Source organism: Piliocolobus tephrosceles, chromosome 16 (assembly GCF_002776525.5).
Source record: "Piliocolobus tephrosceles isolate RC106 chromosome 16, ASM277652v3, whole genome shotgun sequence".
Lineage (NCBI taxonomy): Eukaryota > Metazoa > Chordata > Mammalia > Primates > Cercopithecidae > Piliocolobus > Piliocolobus tephrosceles.
This window is the reverse complement of record NC_045449.1, coordinates 1,294,405-1,307,625: the sequence shown is the minus strand read 5'-3', so window position 1 is coordinate 1,307,625 and position 13,221 is coordinate 1,294,405. Positions and strand designations below refer to the sequence as shown.

The 13,221-nt window shown below is 62.4% G+C and overlaps 1 protein-coding gene across 2 annotated transcripts in view; it reads left to right on the top strand.

Annotated features, from left to right (window-relative positions):
• Positions 1-2,853: 2,853 nt before the first annotated feature.
• Positions 2,854-13,221, top strand: part of MYO1C (myosin IC) — a 30,420-nt gene continuing 20,052 nt past the window's right edge. Inside the window, exons 1-5 of one of the 2 annotated variants that reach the window (XM_026449639.2) lie at positions 2,854-2,984; positions 10,577-10,732; positions 11,153-11,268; positions 11,827-12,025; positions 12,211-12,291. In XM_026449639.2, the coding sequence (XP_026305424.1) occupies positions 10,607-10,732; positions 11,153-11,268; positions 11,827-12,025; positions 12,211-12,291 (522 nt within the window). In that variant the 5' untranslated portion in view covers positions 2,854-2,984; positions 10,577-10,606. Of the gene's footprint in view, positions 2,985-8,793; positions 9,155-10,576; positions 10,733-11,152; positions 11,269-11,826; positions 12,026-12,210; positions 12,292-13,221 lie in introns of those variants that run through there. The other variant, XM_026449638.2, reaches the window with a different exon arrangement.

Here is a 13,221-nt window from a genome sequence, read left to right as displayed (position 1 = left end):
CTTGTGTGTGACTGATGATTGGGGGGTGGGGGGTACAGCGATGGGCCTGGGACTCGCTGTAGACTCCAGGAACAGGGGCCCTGGAGATCCCAACTAGACTTCTGTGTCTGAGATTTGCAGAAGTGGCCAGGATTGGGGCTAGGATGAGGTTCCGGAATGGTGAGCCTCTGGGGCGCTAACCAGGTGCAGCATGCCGTCTATGCCGGTGGCTGCTTCGTGGACTCTGCTAAGTCGAATGAGCTCTCGTTCATCCCTCCTGACCCGCTGCCCCGCATACCCTGGGTGTTGAGCCTTCTTCCTGCGTTAACCGGTCCAGAATGCCACCGTCTTCTCTTTCTGCCCCACTTCTCAGACCCTTCTTGCTGAGTTTTCCCCCATGGTAACTAACCTATGCCTGCCCCCAGCACATATACCTACGGACCTCCAAAGCCCTCACTTGCCGCCTGTTCCTTCTCACACACACAGCCGTCGGGAGGGTTGCCGTATGGCACCCTTCATTGGGCAGACAGGAAAGCCAAGGCTCGGAGAAGTGGTGCAGTCCCTTCAAAGTTCCAGGCACCTGTGGTTTCCTGCAGGACCAGAAACAGGAATGGGGTGTGAACCCACCCGCAGAGCGGTCTCAGTAGTCTGTAAAATACAGATGATGTCCCTATTCTCAAGATTATTATGGGAGAACAATTGCAAAAAATGTATCGCGCTAGACCCGCCTCCCCGTTCAGATTAATGGAGCCCTGGGGCTTGACCCCAGGGGTCCCCCCACATGCTCACCTCCCCTGTGGTGAACTGAGGTCCCCACACACCCTGCCTCCTGTGAGGGAGGGGTGAGCCCAGCAGTGATTGAGAGGCGGAAAGGGGAAGCGGGGGTGCTCTCCGTCTTCTGGGCCCCAGTCAGGATATGGCCGCTCTGGGTCCACCCCGACCCACTGGGTGGAAACAGGAAATAAGTGAGACCTGGTGTGCACTGGGTCTACGCCTGGCTCCACGGCTGATAAGGGCCATTGTGTGGCCGCTGGGGATGAGCCTGCCCTGGATAGATGTGCTTCCCGGAGGAAGGAAGGAAGGAGGGCCTGCTAGCCTTTCCGGGGCGGGGGAGGCTGTGGGGAGAGAGAAGGGTGCCGGGGGGAAGGTCCCTGCCTATGGGGCTGTCGGTGCCAGCACACGCCCACGGGACTCGGCCCTTCCTATGCCAGCCTCTCCCTCTGGAAAGGTCTGTTCCCCTATCCACTTCCCTGTTCTGACTTCCTCTAAGGAATGGCTGGAGACTGGAGGGCTCAGTCTCAGGCCAGGAAAGTGTCAGCTGTGATTTAGCAGCAGTAAAAATAGAAAAGCAGGAACATCAGGGGTGGGGGTCACCTGGGGGTACTGTCGAAATGCAAGGACGAACAGGGCTAGAGGGTGCCACACCCAGGGAACCCAGGAACTCACCTCACAAGCTCTGAGGCTCGGAGGAGGGTAAGACAAGAGTCTTCTCCCAGTGGGACAACGCCCTCCGCCCAGCATGACCAGCCCCCAGCAGCCCTGGCCTCCCAAACACATGGTGGAGACCCACCTGCTGTGGGGGACAGCCCCGTTGAGGGGATGTGCAGGAAAGGCAGTGCGCACTGAGGGGTCCTCTTGGCCTAGGGGAGGGCATCCCCTTTTGGTTTGGGGGGTGGGCCCTGTGCTCTAGCTAGTACCAGAGAGTGGGCAGGAGGAGGGGCCCAGCCATAGAGCTGCTGGGGGGTGGCAGGGGAAGGGGAAAGGCGTCCTACCCTTTGACCTGGAGCCCAGGGTCCCCCTTGGGTGGCTGCATCGGCTCCTCTGGTTACCTGGGACAACAGGCATTTCCTCCATCCCCAGCCCCTCCTCTTCCTGCTCCAACCATCCGGGCCAAAAGGCCTCCCAATCAGACCTGGACGGCTCCAGCTGTGTCCTGAGGAGCTGGACCAGCCACATCCCCTGGGGCTGGAGTTGAAGCAGAACCAAGTGGCCACCCCGGCGTTAGACCATAGGTTCCTGGCTCCTGGAGCGGTCAGAGCCAGCGAGTGGGCAGGCAGCTTTTGCTCACAGGCCCCAGTGCCCAAGGCGCTGGCTCTCCGCAGGGCGGAATGGCGCTGCAAGTGGAGCTGGTACCCACCGGGGAGATCATCCGCGTGGTTCATCCCCACAGGCCCTGCAAGCTTGTAAGCTGGGATGCTCTGGGCTGGGAGGAGGGTGGAGTATCTCCCCAGGGCCGGGCAGCCCCTCTCAAGCAGAGCCCTAGGGCAAGAGGTGAGCAGAGGGGGAGGGGTTCCAATGCTTGGATGGGGCCGGAACAGACTGACCAAGACGGGGTGAGTGGAAGAGTAGGGATGTAAGGGCCACCAGCAGCAGGATTTTTGGAAGTGGAGGTCTGGGCTTGACGCCTCCAGCTTCCTGAACCTCAGTGGGCAGAACTGTGAATACTGGGCACAAAAGGCAAGTGCAGGCTGCTGTGAGGTCGAAGGATGAGGGCATGGAAGCTCCGGGCTCAGTCAACGCCCCGCTCCTCTCCAGTCCGCCGGGCTGGGACCTCCCAAGACTCAGAACAGGAGGACGGTGTGGGAGGTGGGTGAAGGGCCATGGGTGGGTACAAACCGGGGAGCGCGGCCCCGACCCGGCCCGCAGGGAAGGGGCTGGAGATGCAAAGGGCCCGGAGGAGGGAGAAAGTCAGGCGCCCCCACGCCCCCAGCACCGCGGCGGGGAGCCGGGTCTTCGGCCGGAGGGGCGCGCGCGTGTTCGCTGTGGCCGGACGCGGCTGCCCCGGGAACCGGCCAAGGCAGGGGCCGCCCGCATCCAGGCTCCGCGGACGCGGCCGGGGCTGGGGTGGGGCGGGGCCGGAGGGTGCGCGCCCTGCCCGGGATGACGACAGGCTGCGGCCCGGCCCCCGGCGGGCCCTGGGCGGGGAGAGTGCGCCCGGGCCGCGGATCCTCGAGCCCGCCACGCCGCCCAGCCCGGCCCCCGCCCGCGCCGGAAGAGCCAAGCCGGTGGGTACTAGGGGCGCGGGGACGGCGGCCGCGGGGGGCGGGTGTGGGGAGCGGGCGGCCGGGCCGGGAGCCGCCGTGCGCGAAGTGGGGGTCACGGCCGGGGATCGCTGGGGCCGAAGACCGGCCGGGGGGACCCATGCGGGGGTCCCAGGACCCGGAGGCGCCGGCGCAGCCTGGTGGAGACTTAGATTTACCTGCGGGGAGCGGGAGGCGGGGAAGAGCGGCCTGGGCTGCGGGACCCGGGACCCTGCGCGCCCTCCGGGCCCCGCCCGCAGCCCTGCTCTGCCTCTGGGTTCCGGAGAAGCCGCCTGAACCCGCCCCTTCCCGTTCTCCGCCCCTGGGGCCCAGCGCGCCCCGAGTGTGGCGGGCGGGACCTGCCGGGTGGCCGGAGAATGAGGCTGGCCACGCGGCCCTCAGTCTTCACGCTCCGGCCTCCCGCGCACACTCCTGTCTCTGAGATTCATTCATTCATCCAGGGGTCCGGGAAGGGGTGACTGAGCCCCACTGTGTGCCTCGCTGGGTGTAGGGAGTGGGAGCCGTCTCCTGGGAGGGACTGATAAGGAAACAGCTGACTCCTGCGGGGTGCGATAAGGAGACGCTGCGTGTTCGGAAGAATCGGGAAGGGGTTCTGGAGGAGGTGACACCTGAGCCTGGTCTCCCTGAGGTGGGCAAGGAGAGTGCCCCGGGCTGGGGAAGCCGCAGGTGCAGGCACTGAAGCTTGGACTGGCTGGCGACGGTGCGAAGGCTCCTCCTGGCTGCGTGTTGTGGGTGGGAGGGGAGGGGTGGGGACAGAGGGGACTGGAGCGGGCCACCTGGCACACCGCAATGCAAGAGCAGTGGGGTAAACTGAGGACAGCGGGGGTGTCTCGGGAGCTCATAGGCAGGGTCCCGGTAAGCAGCAGTGGGTGTGAATCATGGGCCTGGCACATGGAGGGTTCCCTAACATGAGGTGTTCATTTGATTTGTATTGCCCGAGGGGAAATGGATTGGTAGGAGGAAGAATAGGAGGCCAGTTAGGAGGCTGCTGTCTTTGTTTTATGTTTTTGTTGTTGTTGTGTTTTGTTTTGTTTTGAGAGGGAGTCTCGCTGTCACCCAGGATGGAATGCAGTGGTGCGATCTCGGCTCACTGCAACCTCTGCCTCCTGCCTTCAAGCTATTCTCCTGCCTCTGCCTCCCGAGTAGCTGGGATTACAGGCGTGTGCCACCACGCCCAGCTAATTTTTTTTTATTTTTAGTAGAGAAGGGGTTTCAACGTGTTAACCAGGATGGTCTCAATCTCTTGACCTCGTGATCCGCCCACCTAGGCCTACCAAAGTGCTGGGATTACAGGCATGAGCCACCTCGCCCAGCCTGGAGGTGAGGTTTTAGCAGGTCGTGACTACTTGGTGTGAGGAGTGGAGGGAAGAGAGCAGGCCTGTTAATGCCAGGTTGTGATGACCAGCTTGAAGTGCCACCCTTCTCTCTACAAAGACATTGAACAGGGAGTACAGGTTAGGGGTCAAAGGCCCTGTTTATTTATTTATTTGAGACAGAGTCTTTCTCTGTCACTCAGTCTGGAGTGCAGTGGGGTGATCTCAGCTCACTGCACCCTCTGCCTCCTAGGTTCAAGTGATTCTCTCCTGTCTCAGTATCCTAAGTAGCTGGGATTACAAGTGTGCGCCACCACACCCTGCTAATTTTTGTAGTTTTAGTTGAGACAGGGTTTCACCATGTTGGCCAGGCTGGTCTGGAACTCCTGACCTCAAGTGATCTACCTGCCTTGGCCTCCCAAAGTGTTGGGATTACAGGTGTGAGCCACTGCTCCTGGGCCGTTTACTTTTTTCTCCCATACAAATTTATGTTAACATGTTACGGGTTTATTGCTTTGTTTGTTTGTTTGTTTGACACCAGGTCTTCTGGGGCACCCAGGCTGGAGTGCAGTAGCACCATCACGGCTCACTGCAGCCTCAACCTCCTGGGCTCAAGCGATCCTCCCACCTTAGCCTTCCGAGTAACTGGGACCATAGGCACACAGCGCCAGGCCTGGCTAATTTTTTAAAAAAAATTTCAGGCCGGGCGCGGTGGCTCAAGCCTGTAATCCCAGCACTTTGGGAGGCCGAGACGGGCGGATCACGAGGTCAGGAGATCAAGACCATCCTGGCTAACACGGTGAAACCCCGTCTCTACTAAAAAATACAAAAAAACTAGCCGGGCGAGGTGGCGGGCGCCTGTAGTCCCAGCTACTCAGGAGGCTGAAGCAGGAGAATGGCGTGAACCCGGGAGGCGGAGCTTGCAGTGAGCTGAGATCCGGCCACTGCACTCCAGCCTGGGCCACAGAGCGAGAGTCCGTCTCAAAAAAAAAAAAAAAAAAAAAAAAATTTCTGGAGGCAGGAATCTCACCACTATGCGGCCCAGGCTGGTCTTGAACTCCTGGCCTCAAGAGATCCTCCTGCCTCAGCCTCTCAAAGTTCTGGGGTTCCAGGCCTGAGCCATTCACTGCACCTTGCCTCTGTTCGCGTTTGCTGGACCCCCCCAGGCAGAGGTGTCTGGCAGCCGAAGGCCCATGGTTGTGAAGCTAGAATGGACAGTCCTCGACTGAGGCCCTGTGAGCAATCAGGGTAGAGACGCTAAGTCACCACTTTCTCCTCCCCATTTCCCTTCACAACAGTTCCCTGAGGCCTGGAATGGTCCTTGGTGGGCAGCCAGGCTCAGATCTAAGATTTGTTTAATAAACAGAAGTTGCATCCCTGCTCTGTGCCGCCCAGCACTGTGCCACCATGAGACAGTCTTTCTGCTGCCTCAGGGGCTCGGTGGACATGGGTTTATAGCAGCAGTCCTGGGTGCCTCAGATGACACCTCCTCCCAGCCCCCAACACCCCTACCCGACGGCAAGATCTCTGTGCAAGATCTGTGTGCCCGTAGGCTGGGGGAACATGAGGTTCCCGCTGTCCCCAGAAGTCAGGCTTGTAGGCACCTGGCCTATAGGATCTGAAGGGCACAAGATAGCCCAGGTCTGCTGGGCCACCCCATCCCCTGTGGTTCCAGTAAACGCCTCCCCAGGTGGGAGAAGACCCAGAGGCAACCTTGGGGAAGAAGTCTCCTAGGTCACTCAGGGGCCATGGCCTGCAGGGAACCTCTAGGCCCAGAGCCAAAGGCCCTGGCCCACTCCTAAGGCCCACATGTGACATAATAGAATCACACGACACCGACTGGGGCCTGTACCGTGTCACTGAAGGTCTCAGCCCTGATAGCCCTGATAACCGCACAAAGAGGCTCAGGGCAGCCCCGCAGTAAGGTGTTCGAGTGCCTGGGTTCCAGTCCCACTCCTCTTGAGACCTTGCACAAAGTCACCTGCCCAGCCTCGATTGCTTCTGCACTGGAGTGATCATACAGACCTTATGGCTCGGCTGGGGGCACCGAAGGGAGTAACCTAAAAAAGCGCGGAGAACGCAGGAGGCGCCTGGCGCTGCAGCCTCAGCCGCGGCGTCTTTCCCAGCCCGGTTCTCCGCTTCCCTCCCTGCCCTGGGCTCGCGCTTCCGTCCAGTGAGGCGGGGCAGGCCCGGGGTTGCCAGGGCTGGAGCCGCCCTGGGGCGCGCGAGCGGCGGAGATGCCCCCTCCTTCCGCCGCCGGGCGGTGGCTGCGGGGGCGCCAGCGGGCATCCCGGGAATGCGGCGGCGCGGCCGGGGATCTGGAGGAAGCGGGCCCGACCCCTCCGCGCGCGGATTCCCCTCATTCCAACCGCGTGACGTGGAGGGGCGGGGCGGACACTGCGGCCGCGAAGCTCCGCCCCGCCCTCTGGCCGCGCCCCCGCAGGCTCCGGCCACGCCCCCGGCCCGGGTCCCTCGCGCCTCGCCGGGGAGGGAGGGAGGGAGCTGAGCTTCCGGCAGGGGCTCTCTTGACGCTTTGCCCCGTCTTCTAAGGCCCTCCCCACCCCTGGGCGAGCTGGAGGCTGGGTCCCCTCCTTGCTCCCTCTAGATTTTTCTTGGTTTGTTTTGTTTGGAGACGGAGTTTCGCTCTGTCGCCCTGGCTGGCATGCAGTGGTGTGATCTCGCTCGCTGCACCCGTGTCTCGGGTTCCAGCGATTCTCGTGCCTCAGCCTCCCGAGTAGCTGGGATTACAGGCGCCCACCACCACGCTCAGCTAATTGTTGTATTTTTTAGTAGAGACGGGGTTTCGCCATGGTGGCCAGGCTGGTCTCGAACTCCTGAACTCTGATGATCCGCCTGCCTTGGCCTCCCAAAGCGCTGGGATTACAGGCGTGAGCCACCGCGCCTGGCCCTCCCTCTGGATTTTAAACCTGGGGGCACCGCAGCGGGCGCGTCCTCCCGCCCTCCCCCGCCTCTGCCCCAGACGCCCCCATTCCCCTTTCCCCGCTCCCATTCCCCCACCAGCTGGCGCCCCCGCTCGGGGGTCCCCGGGTCCGCCGCTCCGGCCGGGCTATTGTTGCAGTAACTAGCCTTCCCCGCGAGGATCCAGCCCGCACCTGCCGCAGCCTCGCCCTCTCCCCAGGGAGCGGCGTCCGCGAGCTGGGGGTGGAGCGCTGGGTCTTTGGGTCCCGGCTCTGCCCACCCCCCCAGGGCGCGTCTGTGTCTGCCGTTGCGTTGGTAGGGCAGGCAGGTGCCTGTAGACGCGCCTGAGGCTCTCCCCACCGGATCGGAAGCGTGGCCCAGGGCCTGACTCTCAGTAGGCCTCTGCCCACAAGTGAGGAATGAGCGTCCGGCCGAGGGAAGGCGGTGGGTGTGGGAAGCGGGGTCTAGAGGGGTCTGGGAGGTGCCTTCGCGCTCTATCTCAGGCCACCCAACGGCCCTTCTAGGCCTGTGTTAACCTCATATTGGGGATGAAGAACAGAAGCCGAAACGTTAAGTGACTTGCTCAGAGTCCCACCGCGAGGAAGCACCAGCCCAGCCTTTTGCTGGCTCTAGACGTCCCCACCCCTGCCCGCGGTGGGATCTGAGCCAAGGTTCGCCCCAGGCGAGGGAGGGTGGTGCCTGCAGAGCCCAGCGAGGGCGGAGCTGCCAAGGCCGGTTCGGGGTTGGGGGGCGTCTCGGAGATCCAGAGAGACGAGAGAGGTCCCCTTCAAAGCAGGGAGGGAGATGGGCCGAGCGCGGTGGCTCACGCCTGTAATCCCAGCACTTTGGGAGGCCGAGGCGGGTGGATCACCTTAGGTCAGGAGTTCGAGACCAGCCTGGCCAACATGATGAAACCCCGTGTCTACTAAAAATACAAAAATTAGCTGAGTGTGGTGGCGGGTGCCTGTAATCCCAGCTACTCGGGAGGCTGAGGCAGGAGAGTCACTAAACCCGGGAGGCGGAGGTTGCAGTGAGCCGAGATGCCGCCACTGAACTCCAACGTGGGACGTAGCGCGACTCCGTCTCAAAAAAAAAAGAAAGACAAAAGGAGAGAGGGAGGAGGCCAGGGCCCAGAGGCGAGTGGGGTGTCACGGGTGGGGAGAGGCTGTGGGCCCCAAATGCCGTGGGCGGGGATACGCGAATTTCTCAGAGGGGGAACTGAGCCCTCCAGAGGTGCCGGGTACTCCGCGCGCTAGGCCAGGGCACCCGGTGGCCGTCCCTGTCCCTGGGGCACGCGCTCCGTGCTGACGAGGAAAATCAAGATCTTCCTGGGTTCGAGGCTCGGGCCAGGCCCCGGCGCGTGTGGGTGGACGGCGTCCCGCACGGAGAACGCTCCGCCCGCCAGGCGCGCCGGCCGTATTTGGACATTGGTTCTATTTTTAACTTTCCCGGGACTAGACTTCGGGGGTTGGGGGAGGGAAATCCCGCTTCCCCTGGGCCTCGGTGCCCGCCCAGCGCCCGGGCCCGCCGCGGAGTGTCGTCCCAGGCCCGGAAGTGAGTTCCGGGTCGGTGTAGACGCGGCGGCCGCGCGGGTTCCGGGCTCCACCCTGGAACCAACGGCGTCCCTCCTGGAAAACCTGACTCAGGCGGAGCCCGCCCCGCCCGCGGAGCCCCCCCCGACACCCCCACCTCCACCAACCCCACCTGGCGGGGACCTCAGCCCCGCCGCGCGGGACGCGAGGGAGGCCGGGGAAGCCCCGCGCTTCAGGGGCCCTGGTGGGGGCGGTGCGGGGGGCGGGCCCTCCCTCGCTGACGCCGCCGCCGCCGCCGAGCCCGGGACCCAGAGCGCGGGCAGCGGAGCGGGCGCCAGGCCGGCGGGGCAGGATGCGCTACCGGGCGTCGGTGAGCCGGGGGTCGGCAGGGCAGGGCGGGGCGGAGGGTCCCGGGCGCACCTCCCCGCCTCGCGGCGTCGCCTCGGCCTCGCCAGGAAGCGGGCGCGGCCCAGGAATTCCGTGTGGAAAAACGTCCCGGGAAGTTGCAGGGGGAGGAGGCCGAGGAGGGGAGGGCCGCGCGGGACGCTCGGACCCGGGGGGCCGGACGAGGAGCTGCCGCGGACGCCTGAGAACGCGGAGACCCCTGACCCGAGGGCGAGGGGGCGGGGACCGCGGCCGGATTTGGCAGCCGCTTGGGCGCGGGATTGGAGCGGGGCGGGGAGGACAAGCCTGGGAGGGGCAGGCCCCCGGCCCGGCCCGGAGTGACGCCCCAGGCCAGAAATCTGGGCCTTTTGTGGTCAGAGGACACCCGGCGGCCCCTTTGGGATCCACCTCCAGTCACCACCAGCTTGTTCTTCTCTGACCCTGGATACTCTGGGTGTCAGTTTTCTTGAGCCCTGAGCCCCTGTTTGGAGAGGGATCCATCTCAGCCCTGGGTGTGGGGCTGAGGGTCTTGCTGAGCCCTCCAGTGGGACCCGGAGGCAGCCGGCCTTTCCATGGTAAACCCCCATCCCCTGAGGCTTCTCAGGACTCAGTGGAGGAGGTGCCTGGGGAGTTCGGCAGCTGGAGGAAAGGGAGTGGCCCCAGCCATGCGAGGGAGGCCCCCCCTTCTGGAGTGGGTGGCTGAGCCCAGCTGGGGTGGCAGGCCCTCTGGGGGAACCCCTCTGGTGTAGTCGGGGAGTAACCACTTCCTTGGTGCTAGACGCTTTACGTGTGGAGATGTGGGTGGGTCCGGATGGGAGAGACGGCCCCACCCTGTCTGCAGGATTGACCCTGAGCCATTTGTCCTCCAAAGCACCTGTCACACGTGGCTCAGAGCTAAGGGACCTGAGGTCACCTGGTCTAACTCCTCCTCCTTGAGGAGGAAGCAGCCCGGAGAGAGGAGGGAATTGGTCCAAGATGAACAGAGCAGCCTTTCTGCTATTTCGAGGAGTTCCTTCTTGTGACCCCCTCCTTCCTCCACCCAAAACCAGCAACTCCCAGATTCTGCCCTCTGGTCCTGCGTGCGTCCGTGCCCTGTGTACACACCGGGACCCAAGTGCTTCATGTGGTCTCTGTTCTGTGCCCGCAGCCTCGGTGATCCCTGTGCTGCGACACCCGGACCCAGGCCCTCCACACCCGGCTTTCCGCACACAGCCCACCACACCCGGACCCTCCAAACCCAGGCCCTCCACGCCCAGGCCTTTCGCACCCATCAGGCTCATGTTCCATGTCCAGCCCTGAGTCCACAAGCCCCTGCGTTCCCTCTCAGTCCCACAGGCGCAGTGGAGGAGAAGTGGCCTTGCCTGGTCCCCCATGACTCTGTCTGTCTTCTGTGGCCCATTCTCTGCAGGCCCTGGGCAGTGACGGGGTTCGGGTGACCATGGAGAGTGCGCTGACTGCCCGTGACCGGGTGGGGGTGCAGGATTTCGTGCTGCTGGAGAACTTCACCAGCGAGGCCGCCTTTATCGAGAACCTGCGGCGGCGGTTTCGGGAGAACCTCATCTACGTGAGGCCCTTGTGGGGAGATGGCAGGGGTGCTGGGGTCACAGACACAGGGCAGAGGGTGAGGAGACACCAGGGGTCACCAGGATAAACTTTTTTGTTGTTGTTTGAGACGGAGTTTCACTCTTGTTGCCCAGGCTGGAGTGCAGTGGCGCGATCTTGGCTCACTGCAACCTCCTCCTCCCCCATTCAAGCAATTCTGCCTCAGCCTCCCGAGTAGCTGGGACTACGGGCATGTGCCACCATGCCTGGCTAATTTTGTATTTTTAGCAGAGATGGGGTTTCTCCATATTGGTCAGGCTGGTCTCGAATTCCCAACCTCAGGTGATCCGCCTGCCTCGGCCTCCCAAAGTGCTGGGATTACAGGTGTGAGCCATCGCACCTGCCCTGGGATAAACTTTTGACCCTCTTCCCCCAACCCCAGACCTACATTGGCCCCGTCCTGGTCTCTGTCAACCCCTACCGGGACCTGCAGATCTACAGCCGGCAGCACATGGAGCGTTACCGTGGCGTCAGCTTCTATGAAGTGCCCCCTCATCTGTGAGTGACCCCAGCCCCTCCGGGAGCGACCCCTCTGTCTCCATCTGAAGTGGCCCCACCCGACCCTTACTCTAAAATGATCCTGAGCCCTTGTGCCACACCTGTGAGGAATCCCAGTTTCTCATCCCCGAGTGACCAGAGATGAGTGTCACAACTCAACTCCATCTGAGTGGGACTCAGTCCATACCCCAACTCATACCCATGACTTATTCCCCAGCTGGGAGTGGTCCCCCAGTCTTAGTGACCTCTGAACCCCACCTGCGAAGACCCCCCCAAACCTACCTATGAGTGACTCCAGCCTCCACCTAAGTGACCTCCAGACTCCCACCTGTGAGATCATCTCAGTCCTCCCGCTGGCAGTGATGCCTATTCTCAGCTGTGACAGATCTCCCATGGCCCACACCTTCGAGGGACCCCCAGTCCCCATCCTCAGTACATCCTCAAGGGTGTATTCGACTTCCCCTCACGAGAGGACTCCACCCGGACGTGGGAGCGGGACTCCCTGTGGGGCTCCACTTGGCCCCCCTCCCCGAACTCCCTGACGAGCCTTTGCCCCAGGTTTGCCGTGGCCGACACTGTATACCGAGCACTGCGTACAGAGCGCCGGGACCAGGCAGTGATGATCTCTGGGGAGAGTGGGGCAGGCAAGACCGAGGCCACCAAGAGGCTGCTACAGTTCTATGCAGAGACCTGCCCAGCCCCCGAGCGTGGAGGTGCTGTGCGGGACCGGCTGCTGCAGAGCAACCCGGTGCTGGAGGTGAGGGGCCGGGAGAGGCGGCCAGTGCGGGAGGGGAGGGGCAGGGAGAGAAGGCCAGTTGCTATAGGTGAGGAACAGGGAGAGAAGCCCAGTGCGGGAGGGGAGGGGCAGCAGTAGCTACAGGGTGGAGTGGAGGGGGCAGGAGGAGAGTGTCAGGTGTCCCTCATACCCCCGTCCACTCCTAGGCCTTTGGAAATGCCAAGACCCTCCGGAACGATAACTCCAGCAGGTTCGGGAAGTACATGGATGTGCAGTTTGACTTCAAGGTACCATGGATGTGTGTGTCGCGAGGATTCCCACCTACTAGGTACCAGGGACTATTCCAGGTGCTGGAATTCCAGCAGTAAAACAAAGCAAACAAAACTCCTGCCTTGCAGGGTGATAAACAATAAACAGGAAATTGAGGCTGTGGCAGAAAATACAGCGCAGTAAGGAGTGGGGGGCAGGTGTGGTCGTATTAGGGTAGGCCTCACTGAGACAGTGGCATTTTAAATTGACACTTGGGTGGGGTGGCACATGTCCATTGTCTCAGCTACTCTGGAGGCTGAAACAGGAGGATCGCTTGAGGCCAGGAGTCCAGGGTTACCCTAAGCTGTGATAACGCCACTGTACTCCAGCTTGGGCAACGGAGTGAGACCCTGTCTCTAGAAAAAATAAAAAATAATGGCTTGATGGAGACGGAGAAGCAGGCTGTGCATGTGCCTGTCCAAGCAGCGGGAAGGGCCAGGACAAAAGGCCTGAGATGCGAGGGTCCTGGAAGTGTTCCAGGACAGCACGGAGGCCACAGCGGCCAGAGAAGAGAGCAGGGGCTGTAGAAGAGAGAGAGGCCACGTGGTGCAGGCCTTTTTGGGTCATTGCAAGAACGTTTGTTTTTTGTTTTGTTTTGTTTTGTTTTGTTTTGTTTGAGACGGAGTCTCGCTCTGCCGCCCAGGCTGGAGTGCAGTGGCCGGAGCTCAGCTCACTGCAAGCTCCGCCTCCTGGGTTCACGCCATTCTCCTGCCTCAACCTCCCGAGTAGCTGGGACTACAGGCGCCCGCCACCTCGCCCGGCTAGGTTTTTTTGTATTTTTTAGTAGAGATGGGGTTTCACCGTGTTAGCCAGGATGGTCTCGATCTCCTGACCTCGTGATCCACCCGTCTCGGCCTCCCAAAGTGCTGGGATTACAGGCTTGAGCCACCGCGCCCGGCCTTGTTTTG